We start from the raw sequence: 22,637 nt of genomic DNA on the forward strand, positions 1-22,637 counted from the left end.
TTCCTATAAAATTTATTCCAGTCTTTAAGTTTGGTTCTGTGTTTACATACTCAGCTAACCACTATGGTAAATCAGTACGTCTTCCTTCTAAGACAGATGACCTATTTATCTCATGTGACTCATTGCACCAAATGTTACCTCGGATGACTTCAAGTATCTGGAATCGTTCTGAGTTCTCCTGGCAAGCATTTCTTTGGTGAGTGGGTCAACATTGCTCAGATTTGCTGTGATAGTACTGTTCAGCACTTGTACTTCCCCGAATCCTCCAAAAAAGTGACATCAGATGTATTTCATGAAAGTTGGGAAGCTCATTTTCATTATCATGTTGTGCAAGGACTATGGTCTTGGTTAGAAAAGAAGTTTTACATCAATGCTGTAGGGCTCTGGACTCTTTGAAATGAATGAAAGCTTAGATATGATGGGCAAGCTCACTGCCTGTTACTAGACTGACAGGTGGCATGATGCAGAGTCGTTTCTCTTTTAATAAGCAAATTGTTTTTTGGAATAAGTACGTGGAAATTCGTGTGTTAGCAGTTCATCTATGTGGGGCTTCAAACTCTGATGTGCAAATTTGAGGTGTCTTGCTTCTAAACCATGAGCAGTAGACATGATATTCTAATTACAATGTTGGAAGTGAGGTGTCAATCTGGTCCTACAGCAACTGGAAGCTCTTCTGTTCCTAAATGAGTTTGTAGCCAAATTTTCTTGGATACACTCCCGATTACTTCAGGGTGTCTGGCCATACTTATGTTTTTCTGGTTCCATTGTTAAAAATCTTTCTAGCCCAAGGAAAGACAAGGTATGTCACTGATAAATTTTGATATTTGGATCTTCTGCAATTTTTGTTTTGTGTGAAAGGGTAGGGAAAATTCAAGGTCTTGCTTAGCGTTGTGGTCTTTCACATGTGTGTATGCACCTTATTTTTCAAGACTGGTTGAGTGTATTTCTTATTCTGCATTAGAACGTTCTCCAGTCTCAGGTGACAAGGTGTTCAGCACTGCACGAGCACCGCATCGCTCGGGCTCTGGGTCTTGGTAAGTAAACTTCCTCTAGCATTATTCCATCTCTGTTGTTTCCTGTTGTTATGGGTGGAGCGTAGTAGTCTGTTTCTGTCCCAGTAACTTGCCTTCTTCTGTCTCAACTGAGTTATGAAGTTTTCTGTGAGTTAGAATTCATATTAGGTCATTTAATTTATGTCCTGGCAGGGCTTCAGAAGCATGTAAAAGAGTGTTCTTAGCTGATGTTTTCTTCAAAACTACTGTATAACTGAAAATGCTCTTGGAGAGGCCCATCTAGTGCCTTTCATACCACTGAATTCTTCTCACTGTTATATTAAGAAAATGTTCTGTATGTGGACTACATGAGAATACCACAAAACTAAAGAGAATTATTTATTAAAATTTAAAGAATGTTTATTATTAGGCTACAGCTGAGAACAGGTTATAGTAAGAATTGTATTTTGTGGCAATAGTACTACTTAATAAAAATGGCTTTTGTAAGAGTTTATCTGTGTGGGGACACAGGAACTTAGACCTCTTGGTGGAGACATTTCACTCAGACATAAAGTAGCTGTATAGATGTTTTATCTATAGCTTTGTCACTTACTTGTGGTTTTAAGCAATTAATCTTTCACTGAGTATTAAATGGGGATGTCCCTGTTTTGGCAGGTCATCTGTCACCATGGTAACCACAGGTAGTGACCTCCTTTATTAAAAGTGCTGTAGTATTATGATGGAAAGTATTTTATAAGTTGAACCATTAAGTTTGTGTTCTGACATCTGGCACAAGAAAAGTGTCTTCTGAGTACAGCTGGCAGGCTGAAGAGAAATTAGTAGGCAAAATCTTTGAAAACTGAACAGTCTCTCTTTAAATATAATGGTCTAGGATAATATGTATTTAGTAGGCAAAACAAGAAAAAAAGGGAGGGGGGGCAGGCTATTGGCTTCCCTCTCTGCAAGTCACCCATGATAACATAGCCTCATGCTACACGTTTTCATATCACATGATGTGGCCACTGCTGGGTTATACCCAGTTTTCTGCACTGAGGTTCAGGGTTGCATCTGCAGCTGGTGTAGGATAAGTATTTTATATCACACTAATGAAGCAGCTCAATCAACATAGCAGCAGTCATTATAAGATTCTGAAATAAAATTTTGTTTTTTAGAAACTGTAGTACTAGGTGATATGGGTGCTACTCCTTTATAAAGTAGTAGTTCCTGAGACAGTTACCAAAATTAAAAAACTTAAAATCTGAGGCTGACATGATTCTGTTCCTCTAACAAAAAATGCAGTAACCACTATTGGAGTGGTGTGTGTGTGTGCACTGTTGCATTTTAACTAACAGGATCCCATCTATTAAAGTCTGTAAGGTCAGGCTAATCTAGGGAAAATAAAAGCTGAAGGTTATTAACTTGTCATTCCTCCTTATTTATGAGTATCTTAAACATTGCATATTAAATTTAAACCTTACATTTTTGCTTTCCATATTTAAAACAGTGCGCTCTTGCATTTCTTCCCCTGACTCCCCCTGAGGAACTTGTATGTGATGCATAAGGTTATTCCTATGGAAAGCAGGGTAATACAGTTTAACTGAGATCTTTATGTGGAAATGGAATAGTGTAGTCAATTCTGTGCAGTGGGTTGACCAAAGAGAGAATGATTGTGATGGGTAACTGAAATTTAACACCCTTCTACCTGGTAGAAGAGTTAGAGGAAGCTCTTTGGTTATCTGTTGCTATAGTAAGCTTACTTTATTTGCTCAGCTAGATTTGACATTAGCATCAAATCAATAAAGATGTTAAAAAACCAGATTGTGCAGATCTACCTCATTAGCAAGCTGATCTTCAAGGAGATTAGCTAATATAACTTAACTCTGTAGGAAGAGCCAGTGGTTTTGGATGTATGAGTAATCTTTCAGGTACTTTACATAAAGTAGAGATCTAAGTAATGACAAATGGCTTGGCTTTAAAACATTGATTTGTGTGTTTTGTTGATTTTTAAAAGGAAAAACCCTTATTACCTTTTTGTAGGTTACAGATAGATGCAAAATATTTGACTGCCAAAATATTTAAAAACGTTTCACAAAAATAACTTGAAATGCTATAGCCATTTACCTTGGTGTTTTTGCTTGGAAGTCAGATACGCGAAGCTATGTAAACCTGTAACTGCGTGTTTCTTTTCTTACTGCACCTATATTCTTTAAACAGGTCAGTTTACTTCAAAAGGTATATGAAGATTTAGGGAAAGGTAGAATGTATTCGGTTTAAAAGAAAAAAAAGTGTCTGATTTGTAGTGAAGATTAAACTTTCACTAAATGCAGAGTCCAAACCTCCTGCTTCAAATATGTGAACTTGGTATAGCTAGAACTATGTTCTACTGCTGTATTTGCTCTTCCTCATGGGATGGAAAATCTGTGCAGAATCTTCTTTCTGTCTCTCAAAAAATGTACTCTCTGCTCACTTATCATGGGTCTGTATGTTGGTGAGCCCTACATTGAACTGAAGTTATCAGCCAGCTCTGGGAAGTGTTTTGCTTACTCTTTTGCAACATTGCATTCCCTGCTAATTAGATACATCCGACTCCCTGGTGCCTTTGAAACAAGTCAACGCTTGAGAAGACGCATTTGGTCTTGTACAGTGACAGTTTTCCTCATCAGCAAAATTTTCAGGTGATAATTCACGCTGGTAATCAAATTTTATCTTTTTCAAAGATAGACTGTGGTAGGGATAAGATTTCTCATGCAATCTGAATATTTGCATGAAGTCCTTCTGACAGTAGGTCTCAAATGATGTTACACAAACCACTGTAATTTTTGGAGCAAAAAAAAATTTCTGTTCATCTTAGTAGTGGTTTATAAATCTCTTTAATAGGGAAAATATGCAATTTTATATACATTTTGAGAAATCCATTTGCTTTGGATTGTTTCCACTTTCTATTTAAAGATACAATAGGCATGAAATCTTTGTCTTTCATTTTGGAATGCTCTTTTGAATCACCATTTTTCTGAGAATTTGTTTCAGAGCTCTTTCCTTTTTGACTGAATTTGAGCTCTGTGACTGCCTCCTTCAAACAAAAACAGTTGTCCAGACCATTGGATACAAATGTGTGCTTCAAGGGAAGTCTCATTGTTTGCCTTAGAAAAATATCTTTGTCCAAGAGTTTACACATCTTTTTCAAAAGAAGACCCAACCCCAAACTTCATGTGTATGCTTATTCCACCCTGTATATCCAGCTACTACTAATCTTATTCTGTCAAATAGACTAGATCTAATATTATTCTGGTAGCATATGCATTAGTTTTCGAAGCATTTCTTGAACTTAAGCCACTGTTTCTGTAAACAGAATTTTCCCCTACTTGGGTCTTAGAAGAAGCAATACAAATAGTAAGTGTTATGATGCATTAAGTTTAATAGTAACTTTTTCTTATTGATGTATTTCAGGTTTTGTATTCCTGCTTCTATTGTGAGTATGTTTATATCTAACACCTGAAGGGAGTGGAGAGAAGCTGATAGACTAACACACTATGAACTGCATAAGCCTCATTTCCTTGGGAAACCAGCTGGGGAAGGGTGAAGATATCCTGTTAAAGCCAAAGAGCTAGCAGTTCAGAAGGTGCTGAAAGTACTGAGTTCTGACAAGTTTTGTGGAAGTAGGTAGTCTAGTAGAAGAACTGTACAAGTATTCAAGGTTAGAAAAAGCTTACAGTACAATAAAAATGCCTTTGCACACCAGACTGCTGTGGAGCAGGTATACAGATGCAAGAAAAATTTATCAGTGCTTACACCTTATTAGACTGAGATTCTAATGAGTGGGATTAAGTCCTTTAGGAATTCACGCTTCAGTAGCTTGTTGCTCACAGCGCTACTTGTTCTTCCTCTCCTCATCCAGATTTTTGATGGTTTTTTTTGTAGTGAAGTTTCATGCTTTTTTTTTTTTTGGTTGACTTGATTTTTCCCTTATTCTCATTTGTTATTTAGCACTTTTAAAATGAAAATAGAATTGCAATATTAGGAAACAACTTCAGACTTTTTATACAGGATTTAGTCTGCAACTTGCCTAAATTCTGTAGGGTCTGAAAGGACCTATTAAAATTTTAATTTCATGTTCATATATATGAGTTTTCAATATGAATAGTTATGATACCTTAGATGGCACTTAAAATGAAATTACTTTGAGCAGCGTTCTTTTTTTTTTCTTCATCACATGTCATATTTCCATAGAATGTCATAGAAGGAATCTCTTTTTGTGTTGGCTTTGTAACCTTGTTTATCAATGTTCACACAGGTATGAATGATGTTGATGTCAAAAACCCCCTAAACTGTATTCTTAACATTTTCAATAGAACATAGTAGCATATTTCCATATTCAGTTTGCTGGATCTGAATTTTGTTTAGGATTATCTGCATGATGTCATTCATAGATATAATTGTGACTTTCTCTGACTATTACCAAGCATGATTAGACACTTCCAGAAGCTACAAGATGTTGTTTTGTATAGCTGAACAAATAACATATAGTTAGTAAAACGGCAAATGTGGGACTCCCTCCCCCCCCCCCCCCAGTTTAGCTTTGTTTCTACTCTGCTTCTAGGGAAAAAAAAAAAAATAATAGAAGTTAAAACATGCTTGTACTTAAAATAGAAAGTAAGACAAGTGTTTCAACGTATCAAGGGCCGGTATTGGGACTGGCGCCGTTTAACATCTTTGTGGGCAACGTGGATAGTGGGATCGAGTGCACCCTCTGCAAGTTTGCTGATGACACCAAGCTGAGTGGTGTGGTTTGTTGGAGTTCAGCAAGGCCAAATGCAGGGTCCTGCACATGGGTCGGGGCAATCCCAAGCACAGATACAGGCTGGGCGGAGAATGGATTGAGAGCAACCCTGAGAAGAAGGACTTGGGGGTACTGGTGGATGAGAAGCTCAACATGACCCGGCAATGTGCACTCACAGCCCAGAAAGCCAACCTATCCTGGGCCGCATCAAAAGAAGCTTGACCAGGAGGTTGAGGGAGGTGAGACCTCTACTCCACTCTGGTGAGACCCCACCTGGAGTACTGTGTTCAGCTCTTGGGGCCCCCGCCATAAGAAGGACATGGGCGTGTTGGAGTGAGTCCAGAGGAGGGCCACGAAGATGATCAGAGGGCTGGAGCACCTCTCCTATGAGGACAGGCTGAGAGAGTTGGGGTTGTTCAGCCTGGAGAAGAGGAAGATCCAGGGAGACCTTATTGCAGCCTTCCAGTACCTGAAGGGGGCCTACAAGAAAGCTTGGAGAGTGACTTTTGACAAGGGGCTTTAAACTGAAAGAGGGTAGATTTGCATTAGCTATAAAGAAGTTCTTTACTATGAGGGTGCTGAGGCACTGGAGCAGGTTGCCCAGAGAAGCTGTGGATGTCCCATCCCTGGAAGTGTTCAAGGCCAGGCTGGATGGGGCTTTGAGCAACCTGATCTAGTGGAAGGTGTCCCTGCCCATGGCGGTGGGGTTGGAACTAGATGATCCTTAAGGTCCCTTCCAACCCAAACCATTCTGTGATTTAGGGTATGTTTTAATTATTGCATTTAGACCTGAATATTCATATTCAGGTATGCTGTAAATGCATACTGATACAGAAGAACTGTTGTAGATACGTTCTTCCATACCTATTATACTCCTATAAAGTGATTTAGAAAAATAAGTTTCAGCAGATGAACAGACTTCTTTAAGAGTAAATGTAGAAAGCCTTTTTGTGAAGTTGTTTCTTTGCTGGATTTTAGAGTGTGAACAGCTTTTCTTTATACTCAGCAAAATCAGATTACAGTTACAGCTACTTACAGCTCTGGACTGTAAATACCTGTATACTTACTCTAACCTTGTAATCCACATTTGGTTAAAAAAACAACCAAACAAAAAGTAAAAAAGGTAAAAGAGAAGTATTTACTCAAGCTAGTTTTGTATAATATATTCAAATTTTGTATGCTGAAATGAGTGTTGATTAATACTTTGAAATAATATTGAAGATGTGAAGTTGTTTTAGGATAAAATTATAATCTTACAGTTACATTTAGGAAATTTCAAAGTGGAGCTTAATTTTTAATTATTGGGTATATCAGTTAAAGATAAATCAAAGGGTGGTTATGGGAGGAAGATAACTTATGGAAAACAGAAATCAGATTTAATAAATAGGGCAGTGTTATTTCTAAAGCAAAGCAATATACATTCTTTGTTAGAACTGAGAAACTGCCTAAGTTTTCTTTTTTTTCAGTGAGTAGTCCGAGAAGCTCTAAGACATTGGTTCAGACTACAAAGCTGAGTACAGTTTTGTCATCTTAATTTTTATACCTTCCTTGAAAACAAATAAAAAAGATTTTTCCAAGACAGCTGAGGAAGTCTTATTCAGTTCGGTGTGCTCAAAAGAATGTTTGTTTAACATAGAATGTTTATTTTGAAGTCTGATCTTCCCTTCCTATCCAGAAGCTGGCAAAAGTGATTTGTTTGCAAACAAAAAGGGGAATTGTCCATGAGCAGGAAACTTTCTCCCTGCCAGCCCCCCAAGCTCTTTTCCAATTTCTTGAATATTATGCCAACCGTTGGATAGGGAGTAACTTGAAAATGATTTAACATTCACTGTTGCTTTCTCTTCTCTGTTGTTTCCTTTTAAGACTTTTGCAAAGCCGTGTTACTGTCCACCCAGCAAAAATACAGTGTATGTCCAGAAGTGTATTATGTCCCAAACTTCTCTTTGGAAGGAAGAGTCCTGAGCTGTTACAGCCAAGCTGTGTTAATTGTATCAGTTACTTATCCAGATAAAATTTTGGGGGAGTTGGAATCCAAGTGAAAGGTGGAGAATGATGAAACTGAAGGGTTCTTCAACAGTAGCTGATGCTTTTGTAGGTCCTAGGACCCAAAAGCTTTTTAAAGGACGCTTCATGTTATTGCAGAAGTTCCCACGTGGGCTCTTAAAAGCAGTAGATGCAACAGCAGCAAAAAGAAATAATTTTTTACAGAACTCACAACTGAAAAATGTCAGTGAGGTCATTGCCACTGGTCACTAAGGTCTTGGTCTTAAGCGTGGCTTTCAAAATGAGACAGCACTTTACATGGCTAACAGTGTTTCAGGTATAATACTGACCTGGTGACGTTTGGTACGTGGCCCTTCTGAGGGGTTAGAAGCTGACGGTGTCATGGCTGACCAAATCTTTGTGTGCACTGTCAGCCAGTGCTGTTGTGCCTGATACTGAGCAGTATTAGAGGGACACCACGGCAGTAGGTAAATATGCATCTAACCTATGGTGATGGTGATCACATCCCTATTTATTCCCTCTTCCTCTTCATTCTGTTCATGCTTCCCTTTTCTCTGATTTCCTTCCTCTTCTGCTTTTTATGGTATGTATCCATTTTCATTTCTGTTTGCACTGATACAACTTCAGTGGATGAAGTTCATACTTAAATGTGAATTTTCCCCAGACTTTTCAAACCTGTTTTAGAGGTTTTGTAGCTGAGTAGCAATTGCTAGCCTTCTTTCAGCAGAAACACCAGTTAGTTTAGTAGAACGAGATATGGCATGTATTGCCATATTGCACAGCCCCCACCCCCCTGCCCATGCTTTAACTTAATTAAAATACAAGCTAGAATATTTTTCTTCCTTTATTTACAAAGCATAGAAATGATTTCTGATACCCAGGAATAATGAAGACCATAGTCGACCTGCATAGGAGAATATCTATTGCAATAGGGTGATCCTGTGAATAAGGCACTAATCTAAGATATGGGTGGTATCAATTTGAGCCCGTTTCTTGTACATCCTTTGGGGGCATAGATCACTTTGTGCTTTCTTCCCCTGTGTATAAGATGGGTTAATGGCTCTGCAAAATAGAAAAGTACCAAAATCAAACAAATATTGAGGCATTCAGGAATTTGTACCATCCCAGTATTTCAGGTAGTCCTGACTAGCAGTGCCAGGACGTTTGGGGAAGATTGAAATACTGCTATTTTTTTCTGAGAAGTTCAACAAATTTTTCCTGTTTACAAAGAAAAGGGCCTGAGGATCATGTTATCCTATTATTTGTTGTATCCTTGATAATATGGCAAGCCTCCAGAACGTGTGTCGTTCGAATTCCCAAGATTGTTGCATGCATTTCTTTGACTTGATTAAGATGAACTGAGTATGAGTTGTGCCAGTTGTACAAATAGCGTCTGTGATCATTGTGGGAAGCCTGCCTTCACTCCCTTCTTCCTACAAGTACCAGCATTTTGTTTAACCTTTTGCGGCTGTTAGGCACCAATAACGTCTTTCAGATTCTCCAGAATACATCAGAGTTAAATGCTCTTTATGTAAATTTCGATGCCCGGGCTACTTCAGCCTTTAAGGCGCACATAGCCTGTGATGTGCTATATGGGGTGGAGCAGATTTTTCAGAACTTTGTGCCATGTTTTAGGCCTATCAAAGAAATACTTTTCTTTCTAGGTATTTAATGTTAGCTCTTCTTTGGCTTGTTCTTTACTTCGATTCCGGCTCTGACTTCTGTATTGGAACTGAATTAAAATGGGGCTATGTTTTGTGGTATTTTCTGTCTTTTGGCATCAAGTTTTCTGTAGTGATGTTTTTAAAGGTATGGGGACCTTTAAAAAATCAGGTGCATTTCTATTCCGTTTTACAAAGGGAGGCATAGGATGGAACGTGAGTTGTCTTCATACTTCCATGAAGAGCTTTTCCAAAACTAGAAAGTGACAAGAATCCTCAATCATTTAAAACTTCTGCTGTTTCACATTGTTTAAGAACTTTGATATGAAAAGGATTTTACTTCACAGCAGATTTGAGTGATTTCTTTAGTACTAGGTACTGTTTTGAAAAGCAGGATAAGCGGTACTGTACTCTGCCACCTGCATCTGTATACCTTTCACACTACAATGTGTTTCTAACTTTGAACGTGTAAAGTTGTGCTTCTGAATACTCAAAATGATTTTTTAACTTTATGTGTAGGATCTATAATGGTAGTTTTAAAGTATTTTGTGTGGCATATTTACTGATGTTCTTTCTCTGATTTGTAGTGTTTCTTCTGCACAGACTTGAAAATGATATCTTTTGTAACAGATCACCAGAGTGCTTACATCCAAAGCTTTGCATGTGTGATTAACAATACTTAGAGCTCAAATGTATTTTTATCAGGGGTTTGTAAGTGAAAAGACAGTTTATCATAGTTCTCATTAATTTGGAATGTAAGTTGCATTAACAGCTCGCTTCTGGAATTTCAAGGGCAAGCAAGAGATGGCATGTGACCTTTCATGAGGAAAGATTTATATAAGAAGGGAGTTTAGGGGACTAGGGTTCAGGAACCAGCAAATTATGCCAGAATTTTAATGTGTTGCATGTTTGTATTGTTTAAAGAAAAAGATGGGAAAAGGGGAAGGAGAAAGAGGGCAGATCAGAAGAGGTTAGCTGGGGAGAAAAGTTGCTTTATCCTTAATAGCTTAAGGTATAGACTGCTCATTCAGCATTCTTATAGGCTGAAATGTCGGTTTTGGTCTTGGGCAAATTCACTACATGTATGCGCTGTACAGGGACAAGAATGTAATGTCTAAAAATTTGAAGCCTGATTTACTGTGTGGTCAGCTTTCATTCCTAATGGGTTAGAGTTAAGCCATCTTAAAGATACTGTTGGGTGATGATGATGACGATGATTACCTGGCATCCTTCCTGAAAATGAAATTGCAATTCATTTCTGTAGATGTAAAAGTAAAGCTTTAAAAATTGCTGTGATATCTTCACAATTTTTGTACCCCACTTTATAGGACATATAAATGTTTTACCACAAAATGTAAGAAAAAAAATTGCAAAGTACTTCAGTTAAAGTATAGGACTTGTTTTGCTTTTGTAGGAATGACTTTATGAAGATAACAATATGGGTGTTTAATAATAGCAATGGCAGAAGTTTTGTTGGAAATATGTCTTTTGAATTCTTGTTACTGCCAGGCGTGCTTTGCATATATAATTAATACTGAAAGCAATTACTATTTTACGTGGAACACATTGTTAATATGCAGTGATCTTCCATGTTCTACTCACACACATGTATACTATATTAAGTAATTTGTTGTCTGAGTGGTGTGCATAGTGCATCTGAGTCTAAGCAGTTTCAAAAACCTCCAGAAACTTCCGTGTATTTATTTTTGAATTCAGTGAGCAGTGCTATCTATGGGGTTTCCTCCAGGTTTTTGGGCAGCTTGCACATTATTTGAAAGGATACCAAAAGACAGAAATCTTTCTATTGAGGAATCAAAGATCCTTCTTGCTGGCTGTGGCTATCTGAATCCATTAACACTGGAATAACCTATTTTTCCAATTTAGAAACAAGGTTTCAATACTAATGAGTGCCAGTTCTTCATTTTGCCCTCAATAACGGGAGTGGAATAAAGAGCAAAACCTCTGGGATGTGTAAAGCAGATACTGGCAGGCACTAACTGAGGACGTTACTGCTGGTGTTCACTGGCTGTTCAGTATGTGTGTGTTTTTAATGTGGTGGCATGTTTGGTTGATTAGCTTTAGTTAATAGGAATTTCACTCAGATATTGAAGGAATGTCCTTTTAGTCTTAAGAATTAATAAAAGGGGCTTCAAAGAAGACTTTGGAAAGGATAGGTGCAGAGTGGAGGGAATGTGCTAGGGATCTAAAACTTATTAATGGGAGAATCTCAATCACCTTATTTTTTTTTTAATTAGAAAACATGGGCAAAGGCTGTTACTTGTCCTGTGAAAGTTGAGTTGCAGCCACCTCTTGAATAATCTGATATCTTCAGACATAACTGCTCTGCTGAAAGATGAGTGACTTCGTAAAGGTCAGCTGAGGGCAAATAGCATCAACACCCCCTCACCCCAGACCATGGGATTTAGGGACTTAGCACAGTTTTACTGTTATTTAACTAGTTGGATTGAAAAATGCCAACAGAGAATCAACAGTGACTACACTATAAAGTATTGGAAAAATGTAGTGAGCATGCTGTACTGAATTGCTTTTATTATTAAATGAGAGTGCAGCTACCGAGTCTTCTCTTGCACAGATTTTAATCTTGTGTAGCAGCATTAAGCTAATTGCTTTGTATTTGCATTCGTGTAAAGGAGTAGAGTCTGTAAGACAGACCTTTTCTATCTATCTTTTTGTTTCTGTATAAGGATTAAATGTAAATTTCTGTAGTTGGGTGAAGTATACTTCCGATCAAAGAAAGAAGTTTCTTGTGGCAAGAGCAGGCCAGGTCCTCACTGCCTGTAGAATGGAGATTCTTTCAAGTGTTCCTGGGTCTAAACTTTTCACAAAGAATGCAGCTTGCAGTTCAGTAACTTGTGTATTTGAAAATAATAATTTTATTTCTTTTCCAAATTTATCAAATCACAATGAATTTTACTTTGTAATTGCGAACATATATAAATCTGGGATTTTGAAGAATTGCCCTGATTTGGAAGGAGTGCAGATTCATTAAAAAAACCCAAACACCTCCTCTCTGCTCCCCGCCCCCCTCCGAAAAAAACCCAAATTCTGCTGGGATGGAAGGAGGGGTTTCCCATCCATCTCTGTTGTATACAATTTAAGAAACCATGTGAAATAGTTAAATTTTATGCATTATAAGCAGATTTATAAATCTCTATCACAGGACTTTTCTGTGGAAGGATTAACAGTGTGTTGTTTTGGTTTCTTAATTTTTATTTTTTTATTCACATCTGATGGATGTGAATATTTTTCTTATTTTTTCTGGTGCTCATATCTTGGCTATAGAACTATTCACTTTAATTTTTTTTTTCCTTTAAAAAGTTGCACTTCTATGATGTATCCTTCTTGCATCCTTCCATGAAGTCTTTTTTCCAACTTTGATCTTTCTTTATATTTAAGTTGATGATTTTCTGAAGATTCATCTTAACTGCTGTGGGCCTTAACTTTGACTGTGTAATATCTGGAATTTTTTTGAGACTTCTGTGAGCCTTTCTGAAAAGGATCCTTTTCTAATTTTTTTTGAAAACTCGGATATCAAATCATGTGCACTTGAACTAGAGGTAGATAGAAAATGTTTTTGTTTTTTTTTTTTAAGAGTGTTTTCCCAACAGTGGCCTCTAAAATGGAAAAAATGAGGAATAACTGTACTGGGCATAAATTGCCAAGTTTTGGGAGCAGGGGGCAAGTTGTACAAGAGGAGGTCAGGAACTACCCTGTGCCAGTTACGGCTGCTTCCAGCCAGCTTTGAAACCGGTGTAAACACCCCGGTGTGTGCCAAAACCTCAGCCAGCTAGAGGAGCTGGTGACACATCTGCTCATGTGTATTTAAGGTAGAGCAACAGCCATGAGAGGCAGGACATGTGGAAGGGGACGTTGCTAGGGACACAGCTAGAGACAGATTCTTGGAAGGAGGTGCTTCATGCCAGAGGAAGCACACCTGCCAAGGGAGGCTGGCCACTGGCAACCCATGCCGGGTTGGGGACACCCCTGGAGGGACTGTAGCCTGTAGATCTGTGCTGGAGCAGATGAAAATGAACAAGAGGCAAGGAACAGCAGAATGAAACTGCAATGTGCATGACCCCAGCCTCCTGCACTGCCCATCGCCTTGCCAAATGATTTGGGATGGGTGGATCGACAAGGGAAGCTGAGATTAGGGAGTGGGGAGGAGAAGTGCTGGACTGAAGTTGAGCCTGAGAAGGGAGAGGGAAGACGTGTTCCCAAATCTTTGTTTAATTGTTTGTTGTTGTCTTTGTACCTGAATTGGTGGTCGAAACTTTGTTAATTGGCGATAAATTAAACTGAGGTACCAATTCCCCAAGTCAAGACTGGTTTTCCTGCAACAATAACCAGTAGTCTATGAAGCAGCCAGTTGTCAATGAACAAACCTTTGTCTAGCCCATATGTACTGTGTAGAATCTGCTAATTATCTTTGAGGACATTTTAAGCTGGTTAGAGCAGGTGATGTTTCAGACCTAATGAATCAATAGCTAAATCTACTAAGTAATGCTAAAGATGAATTTCTGAATCCGTTGAGTATCTATAGCGATTTAACACATATTATCATACTGATGATAATCTAATCTCAGCTACAAGGAGAATATAACTCAATATGATGGTGTGCTCTACTATATTTTAAAGTCACCTTGTAAAACTATTTGGAAGGTTCTGAACCAGGCTCCAAGCGGCTACAGCTTATTGCTACTCCTCATTTTTTCTCTTGAAAGCACTTCCCACTGAAGTAAGAGCAACCCAAGCCAGTTTGTGCCTATTTGTACGTCTTTGTATGTCTTATCTTACTAAGATACTAGATTGAAAAATATGCTATGCAATTAGATTCAAAAATATGGCTTCAGTTAGACCATGATAAAGCATACAGTTGATCACAATTTTGAAAGCATCCTCTACCTGCCTTCAGTACTTCAGAAGAAAAAATTTGAAGCATGTAGGAACATTGTGCAGAAACTCTGTTTGTGTTTGGTAGTAGAGAGGAGTAAAACAATTTGAAAGTAGAAGGATTTAAAGGTCCAGTTGAAGAATTCACCTTGGCTTTACTTGAGACTTTAAGAGAAGAATAATGCATATGCAGAAATGTCCAAAATGATTTTTTCTGAATAGTACTTGGAACATTTTATTCTATATATTTCAAAATATCTCCTCAACATGTGAAACTTTCATTTAATTATTAGTTGTTTTGGAATGATTTCCCTTTGATCCCAGAGAGGAACTGAAGTGCAAGTTCAAGTAGCATAAGAAGTTCAATCTGGCTTTCAGAAAATGTTCAGAGGTGCATTTCTTTCAGGTAGATTCCTAATGAGGTTTATAATCCTTTTTGAAAGCAAAATGGAATTACGTGCAGTAAGGTCTTTTAACACTGGTGGCCAGCATTAGTGGCCTTCCAAAGAAAGTAACCTAAAAAGACTGATAACATTTTGACATAAAGGAGTGAATATTACAAATTTAAAAAAATTGTATACCTCTTAATTCTCAGTTAAAAGAAGTTCCTATACTGTAATGGAGGGAATGTCTTTCTAGCAGTCTAATAAAAAGAGAACTAGAAGGATTGGTAGCTTCAAAACATGATGGAGAAGAAATCTTGAGCTGCTTTCTTGGATTTCATTATTTATAGGTGTAGTTGGTAGTGTCAGAGGTCTCAGTCTTTTGAGAACTGGGGTGGGTTCAGAGTAAAAAAACTGTCACCTGTGTTCCCACAGAGAAACTTAGGGGACTCATACATAGCAGGGACTGAACATTTTTTGCTGCTGTAATTCTTTGATAACTTCCTTTCCAGGAAGTCTGTAGCTTTGTTCACCTCGGTCCTTCTGCCCTTTCCTGCTGTTGGCCTCTCAACCACAAGTTCTGCTCCGCTTGGAGGGTGCTTGTGCTCATTGCTGTCTTGGCTGCATTTGCTGTCTCTTCCTTGCACCACCTGCCAGTGTTAGAACAACTAGAGGAAGAAGAGATTTGGCAAAGATATGACTTATGGAAAGCAGATAACATGGTTATTTGAGACTTTAACTCAATAAGGGAAGAAGTTCTGATGCTGAGTCAGTGAAGGAACAGCCCTCTCAGACTCAAGAAGAAAGTAGTGGAGGCTATCAAGTAGGTGACTGCATAAAGGAATGGGAAGAATGGGAGGAAAGATGAGTTCTCTGAGTGGGGCACCAAACGTGAAGGGTGAGAGGAGAGCAGAGAAGGCTAAAGGGTGTTTATTGCATGATAGCAACAAAATACATTTAAGTTCCTGCCGTATTGAGTTGAAAATGTATCTGATCTTTTCTTTTTTTTTTTTTTTTTTTTTTTTTTTACATGGAAGAAGGAAACAGGGACTGGATGTCTATAGAAGAAAGGAGGAATGCAGGAGTGTGTTTGCCTGCATTAGGAGGGAAGGTGTGTGACTGCTCCTCTGAGAGCTGTTTAGGGACGGAATGGTAAAGCCTTTCCATTTATGTATCCTAATTTTGGAAGGATGTTGAGATGAAATGGTGAGGGCAGAGGAGTGACAATTCAGTGGAAGGTGCTGCATAAGAAGGAGTACATGAGGCAACACTTGATCTTAAACAAGTGAAATTAGTGACTGGTGACCCTGTTCAGTTCTTACAGTCTAATAGATGTGGAGCTCCCTTTCCTTACAAAACTGCAGCTGTAGCCATGTTTGTATTTGTTCCTTGGTTTCTGGCACATCCTAACTCTGCTTTCTCAGCACCTCTGCAGCTTCTCTCTAAATATGATCTCTCCTTTGGCTTTTAACTTGCTGATTACGTCTCTTACTACTACATACATCTCATAGCTAACCCAGTCTGACTGCAGTTCTTCAGCATGCTACCCTTGGGAATCACAATCAGTATGTGCTGTCTTGGGGGTAGGATTGCTATCTGGAGCTTGCTCTGTGTAGTTTATATGCCCATAGTGCCAAGAACATCTGTTCCTCAGCGATTTTCAGGGGAAAATCGTAGAATGTTAAGTGTAAAAACACATAAACTGGAGAGAATACTTCTTACTAAATTGTCAGATTGATTCTACCTAAAGGCCTTGTAAAATTTATTGTGGGTTTTAAGATAGAAGCAAACTCAAATTGTAAATTAACAGGAACCTTAAAGGAAGCATATTTTTTTCCACCATAACATTGATTTATGAATTGCTTTATGCTAGCAGACTTGAGTTGTGTCAGACTGAAAATTGTTTTTTGTGGTAAAGCCAGGAAAATAATGTATTCGTTGCTGCTGCTTGGGTGTCTGCAGAGGAAGCAACACATATGGACTGCTACTACTAATGCAGAATTTGTACTGTTTCATAATATCAAAGTATAGCTTTGAGAATTTCACAAGAAAATGTTTAAAAATTGTAATGTTTAATCTCAAAGTTTTGTAATATGACTTGAGAGAAAGCGTGATCCAGTTGAATGCGATGGGTCAGCATGGATTATTAAAACTATTAAAAGGTACTTTACATGGTTGCAAATTTCAACTTTGCCGTTTAGGAAGCTTTATATATAGTTTAATGAAAACTGGTTTCCTAAGTATCTGTTTTTATTTTAAATCAAACTTTTATCCATACCTGCAGTGATATCGGCTTGCTTCCTTATTTACCCTGTTTCTCCTATGGTCCACTTACTGGGTGAGGGAATGTAAATACGGTGGTAGTCTAGAGCTGTGTGTGCTCTGCTTGGTCAGTTTGAATGTGACTGCTGAGTGCCTGGGTGGGTGCTGCCTTATAGAAGAGGTAACTGTTCAGCTCTGATGCTTTTTCTCTCTCTCCAGAGTAGAGGAAGGAACAGGAGTTTGGGATTCTTGTCTCTACCTAGTGATTGACTTGCAAGCATGTGTGTGTTTTGTGTCTGCTTACCTCTGAAATTACATTGAAATCATCCAAGAGATGCAGAAATTGCTAGAGGGAAGACTGACAGATAGGTAATTTTATCACAGAAACCTTGTTTTCTTGGGTTTAAAATGTGTATGGAATGTTAGTCAGGTCTTTGGTGTGTGTGTGTGTGAAATACTTGGACATGTTAAAGCAGTTTCCTTCAGAAATCAGAATAATATAAATTTTTCAATTTGTTTGGTATATTTGTAAAATAAATATAGTGGAGAATTTGCTTTTTTCTGTAGGAAAAGGCAAGATTTGTGCAAGAGAAAAGATCGCTCTTCCCACTATTGTACCATGCTTTAAATGTGGAAAACATAAGTTGAAGGGTATTGATTGCATGCTTTATCTTGTGTGGTAGCTCAGTTCAAAATGGTGCTAGCTTTCAACATTCCTTCAGGATAGTATTGATTAATGTAAAAAGTGCTTTCACTTTGCCACATTATATTGTGGTGCATCCCAGAGCTAAAATTCAGTACAAAAAAGTTATGATTTTTTTCAATATTTACTCCAGGACTTCAGCAGGTGAAGAACAAAATTCATGTTTGTATGTGCATTCCTGTACCATTCAGGATGACAGGGTGCTACAGCTGAATATTTGTGGTGTTTCTGAAGGGCTTCCTATCTATAGCACTGTGGCTTTAAAAAAAAAAAGGGGTAAAAAAAAGACAATTGCATCAGAGATGTTACCAGAAATTAGCAGCTTTGTCTACACCTTTCTGTGTAGAAAATCACTGCTGACTTGTCCAAGGAAACCAACTAGAAATATTGGCAAGGAACTAGAGTGTCCTGGATAAATCATGTGGATTTTTCATCTATAGATTTCTTTTTGAAGACTGCTCGTTGACGGATATTTGATTTCTTTTTTAAATATCACATTATCCATTACATTAGTTTTGAATTTACTACTGTTTGTAGAGAGAGACTAGAATTACCAGTAATCATCTGTCACTTTGAAAACATGCATGACAGGCTGGATGCAGCTTGCAGCTTCATTTCATGTAGTGACTCCTTGTGTTATTACTGGAGAATATTAAGATTGTATTTATTATATGACTTGCAAGACACATTTGAGGAGCCTGTTCTGCCTCTTGTGGCGAAACATTTCCTAATATTGGGTATATTCTGAAAATATTCTCAAATTTATGGCGATTTAAATTCCACCAGTTTGTCTTTAAGTAATTGAATTTTATCTTTCAGCAGGCCCGACAGAAGGTTTGGGAAAAATAATACAAAGATTTCCTCAGAAGGACTGGGAAGACACTCCTTTTCCACAGGGAATAGAGCTGGTAAGTTTGCATTACATTTTATAATTTTTAGAATTTCCTTCACATACCATTGGAAGATACATCTGCCTTCATGCAATGATCTGTATTATCTAACCCGACAGGGAATGGATAGAAATTATGTGTTTAGACGGGATAGATAATAGCTTTAAGAATAATAATTTTGGCTAACAGAAGATAATTTATTCTGGTCTGTACCACTAAGTAGATATTCCTAGAATACAGAAAAAGTCTGCTGCAAATTTAGAAACAGTGTATTTAAAATAAATGTTTATTTGTGTCAGTAAGTTTCTCATTGACTACGTTTTTGGAAGCAACCTTCAGATGGCAGATGACTTTTCATTGTCATGTTCAAACAGATACAAATGTGTATTTGTATATTGTAAATTTAAAAAAGAATTGAAAATAATATTCCAATAAACTGGCTTGATTAAAATGGTCGGTCTTTACCCAGTATTCTGTCCTTGACAGATGGCATAATGGGTGCTTACAAAAACGGTACACTGAACAAGGCTAGTAGTGAACAGTGATCTATTTTGAATGCCCTCTCTGAGAATTCACTGAGTGCCACTTCTTTCCCTTCCTTGCTCTCATATTGTGAGATGCAATGAAAAGGTATATCTTACTCATCCGGATCAGGGATTCATTAAACATATGTCTCTAAAAATCCTGCAGAGAAATGAAATACTGTGGTCATACTCTGCAAATTAGGTTTCTGAGAAGTCAGAGTGAAACTCTTACTGCCGTGAACTTAGGAACTTCTGGGACAGGATGAGCTAGAAAAGGAGATGGCTCTAGGAAATGTTGCAATAGAAGTCAACAAAATCAGCTGCAGAGGACAAAGACACTGACTCTTCACTGAATTTATTACACAAATACAGCAAAGCTTTTACCAGTATGATACCTTTCAACCAGTGCTCAGCTCACTTGCTGAGTCATAACATGCTGCTGGCCATGTGTTGTCTTCTCCAGTGAAAGAGAGGGGAGGGGATCTTGGTGTTTACTGCTTGCTGTCTGGTGTAGCAGAGTTTTATGGTGTTCGCTGTGTGCTGGTGTACGCGACTGGTTGCTCGTTTTCTTCAACAGTGTGGTTTTCATTTCTTCATAGTCAAGCATAAGCCTTGTGTTTTGGGGGATGTCATACGTTAATGACTGGTGTAAGCATTATTTCTGATACACGTGATGGATAGTTACAGTGTTTGTGGTACACTTGCATAATACTAAATTTGGCAATGTAGTGCTGTGCTGAAACAATGGAAGCTCCTGCTTTCTCTGAAGTGCTTCTGCTGCTGTTACAACATTACACCACTCTGTATAGCAATTGCTGTTTGCTCTAGCCAGTAATTCTCTACTTAATACATGCCTAGCCAGCATGTGCTCGATGACTGCTGACCGAGTTCAGATAAGTGGCTTTTTTATATAGCACACACAGTTGTAGTTCATTAGAAGAGAAATAAACTTTTGATGCCAAGGCTTAGGGGTGTTTTCTTTTTTTGACCACTCTCTTGGGGTTGAATTAGGTGTTTTGATCTTGCCTTAAACAACTGGAAGAGCTTGAGTCATACTAAGATTTATTTGTCATATAAATATTCCTTACCTATTTCAAAGAAAGTAATGTGTCTGACTTCCAGTGATGTTTTGAAATAAATGAGCACAGCTTCTCTTAAAGCAGTGAAGCTTCTTAAGTGATATATCTGTACCCAAATGTTATTTCCCATTTAAGGTTAATTGTAAGATGTTAGCACTAACGAGAAATACCTTTCTAAAGGAAGATTTTTATTTTTCTTGGTTGAACAAAACATTGTTTTTGTATCAGTTCTCAAATGATTAATTACACAAAGCCATTAAGACTTCCCAAGTAAAGTGAAATTTGGCAACTTAAAAGTTAAGGACATCTATTCAGCCAGTTGGCAAAATTAATCAAATTTTGATTTGCTTTCCAAATGTGGTAATAAAATTCTAATTAATTAAGGTCGAGGAGTTAGAGATATTGGGAAGATCAAGTACTAAAGTAAATCACTTATGAAAGTCAGATTTTGGCAGGATGTGTTTTTCAAGGTTTTGGATGAGTGTAACATGAATCAACATTAATTCATGGAAAGGAAAGAAGAAAAGCTATGTTACTGTTTTCTGTTTGTCACCTTAAAGGCAGCTTTAATATTGTTAAGAAGGTAACAGGCAAACCGGGGGGGGCAGGGGGCAGGAAGGTAAGAATTGAACAGTTGACATAAATGTATATGAGAATGAAGGTAGACATTTTTATGAATAGCACTTAGTTCTATGAGTAATTTGAGTTAAAATCCTCTTAAGTGTACTTCCTCTCCTTTCAGTGAAGGATCTTTATGGAATTATATGGTTTCTCTGAAGTGGAAAAAAAGCAATGGTTTGTATCTGAAAAAGATGTTAAGCTCTATTCACTGTGTTTTCATGAAGGGAAAAAAGGCCAAAGCTGTTCATGCCTAACGATAGGACTGAAGGGAGATCTGATTTTTGAGTCTTGGCTTCTGCCAAAGTTAGTTCTTCTGCCATGAACCATGGAGACCGTCAACTGATTGTTGGTGAAGATCTCACCGTCCCCCCTTGCTCCCTTTTATAAGGCAAATTATTTCCCTGTGAATTTGGACATTTGGATGTCCGAGTTTTTTTGCCAAATAATACCGGTTGAATCAGGTAATTCATCTTGGCAGCTGATGGCTGATATGATTTAATAGTTGTTTCCCATTCATGTTGTTAATAGTATCTTATGAAACAAGGTGGGGGGGGAAATAGTGGAAAAGACCTATCTCCCCCCCCCCCCCCCCCCCCCAAGTTTTAATACTTCAGGATGGAAAATGCCTGTTTGGACCCCTTGTGATCTCCATAGCTTGTAGAGATGCCATTAGTCCAAGCTCCAGCCAAAAACTTATGGACAAAATCCTTTGAGACTTTTGTGGAGGGCTGTTCTCTTTCCCCACCCCGCATGCCCCCTACCTTTCTGGGCTTGAATTCATGTGGTCAGATTTCTGAGACATAAATTAAGACAAAGTAGAGAGCAGAGTTGTGCAGGTATTTTTTAAGTTAAATAGTAAAAACACTGCAAATAGTATTTTTCATTTTGTTGAGCCCAGTTTTGAAAAATGGGCTAGCATGGGAAGATCTGTGCCTAATGGACCTGCCCTTGGCTGAGTGAAAAGGGATCGTTTTGAGAACATCTTATCTAGGAAAGATGATGACCCTGTTTCAACTTTTACTTTTAGCCTTGGCTGTATTTGTAGTTTTGTTAATTTGAAACAAATATGTAGAGAATTGGGTCATTATAAAATGTAATTGCAGTTTGAACTTTACTGAAGAGTATTTGGGGTGTGTATATATGTATTCTGTATTAAAGGATTAAGAGTTACTTTGTTTCTATTTTTATGTGTGTAGCATGTTAGCTATGTTCTGGTCTTGTTTAACAAACACGTAAGTTATGGAATAAACATGTTGTCCAAAATTCAACAGAAATACTTAATGATTTTTTTATTGAAATCACATGTTTTATTTTGCCTTGTTAAATAAATTGTGTGCCTTTTGGTTGTCAGTGGTAAGTGAGCAAAGCCGTGAGTTTCTGTTGAGGGAAAGATACTGTCAGTAGGTCTTGGTCAGTGTATCTTTATAGAGCTTCTACTTGTCTACATCTCATCAAATTACCTAGAGAGATTTTTCTTAATCTTACACTCGTTGCATTTGCCATTTCTCTAATGGCTTCACAGCTTTTAACTTTGTTCTGTTTATAACTGAATATAGAAACTTTGATAATTGAGCCACCTGCAAATTGCTGTGAAACATACCTGAAGATTTTTGTAATGGATTATTGATCATCACAGTAGCTAGTAAAGACCCTAATACTTTTTTACCGTTTGTAGAATTGTGATATAATTGAGAATAAGGTATGATATTTGTTACTATTATATGTGATACGTATTGACTGTTACTTCAAAAGCAGTAAGATGCTGCTGTTTGATTTGCTAGAACCTTTTGTGGGCTTTCCAAGAGGAATATGGGACACATTTTTTATAAT

The 22,637-nt window shown here is 37.8% G+C and overlaps 1 protein-coding gene and 1 long non-coding RNA gene across 5 annotated transcripts in view; both read left to right on the forward strand.

Annotated features, from left to right (window-relative positions):
* The window catches only part of SBF2 (SET binding factor 2), a 323,859-nt gene that overhangs the window by 79,392 nt on the left and 221,830 nt on the right, over positions 1–22,637 (forward strand). For 3 of the 4 annotated variants that reach the window (XM_087745080.1, XM_087745103.1, XM_087745093.1), the window contains one exon: positions 18,513–18,601. In XM_087745080.1, coding sequence (XP_087601206.1) covers positions 18,513–18,601 — 89 coding nt within the window. The remainder of the gene's footprint in view (positions 1–18,512; positions 18,602–22,637) is intronic. The other variant, XM_087745088.1, reaches the window with a different exon arrangement.
* Positions 101–3,647, forward strand: LOC148057068 (uncharacterized). Its single transcript, XR_015701613.1, has 3 exons — positions 101–196; positions 962–1,034; positions 3,569–3,647. It is a non-coding gene; the product is annotated as an uncharacterized LOC148057068 (long non-coding RNA).

Source organism: Nipponia nippon, unplaced genomic scaffold (genome assembly GCF_047370975.1).
Source record: "Nipponia nippon isolate SJK-2023a ecotype South Korea unplaced genomic scaffold, ASM4737097v1 scaffold_10, whole genome shotgun sequence".
NCBI lineage: Eukaryota > Metazoa > Chordata > Aves > Pelecaniformes > Threskiornithidae > Nipponia > Nipponia nippon.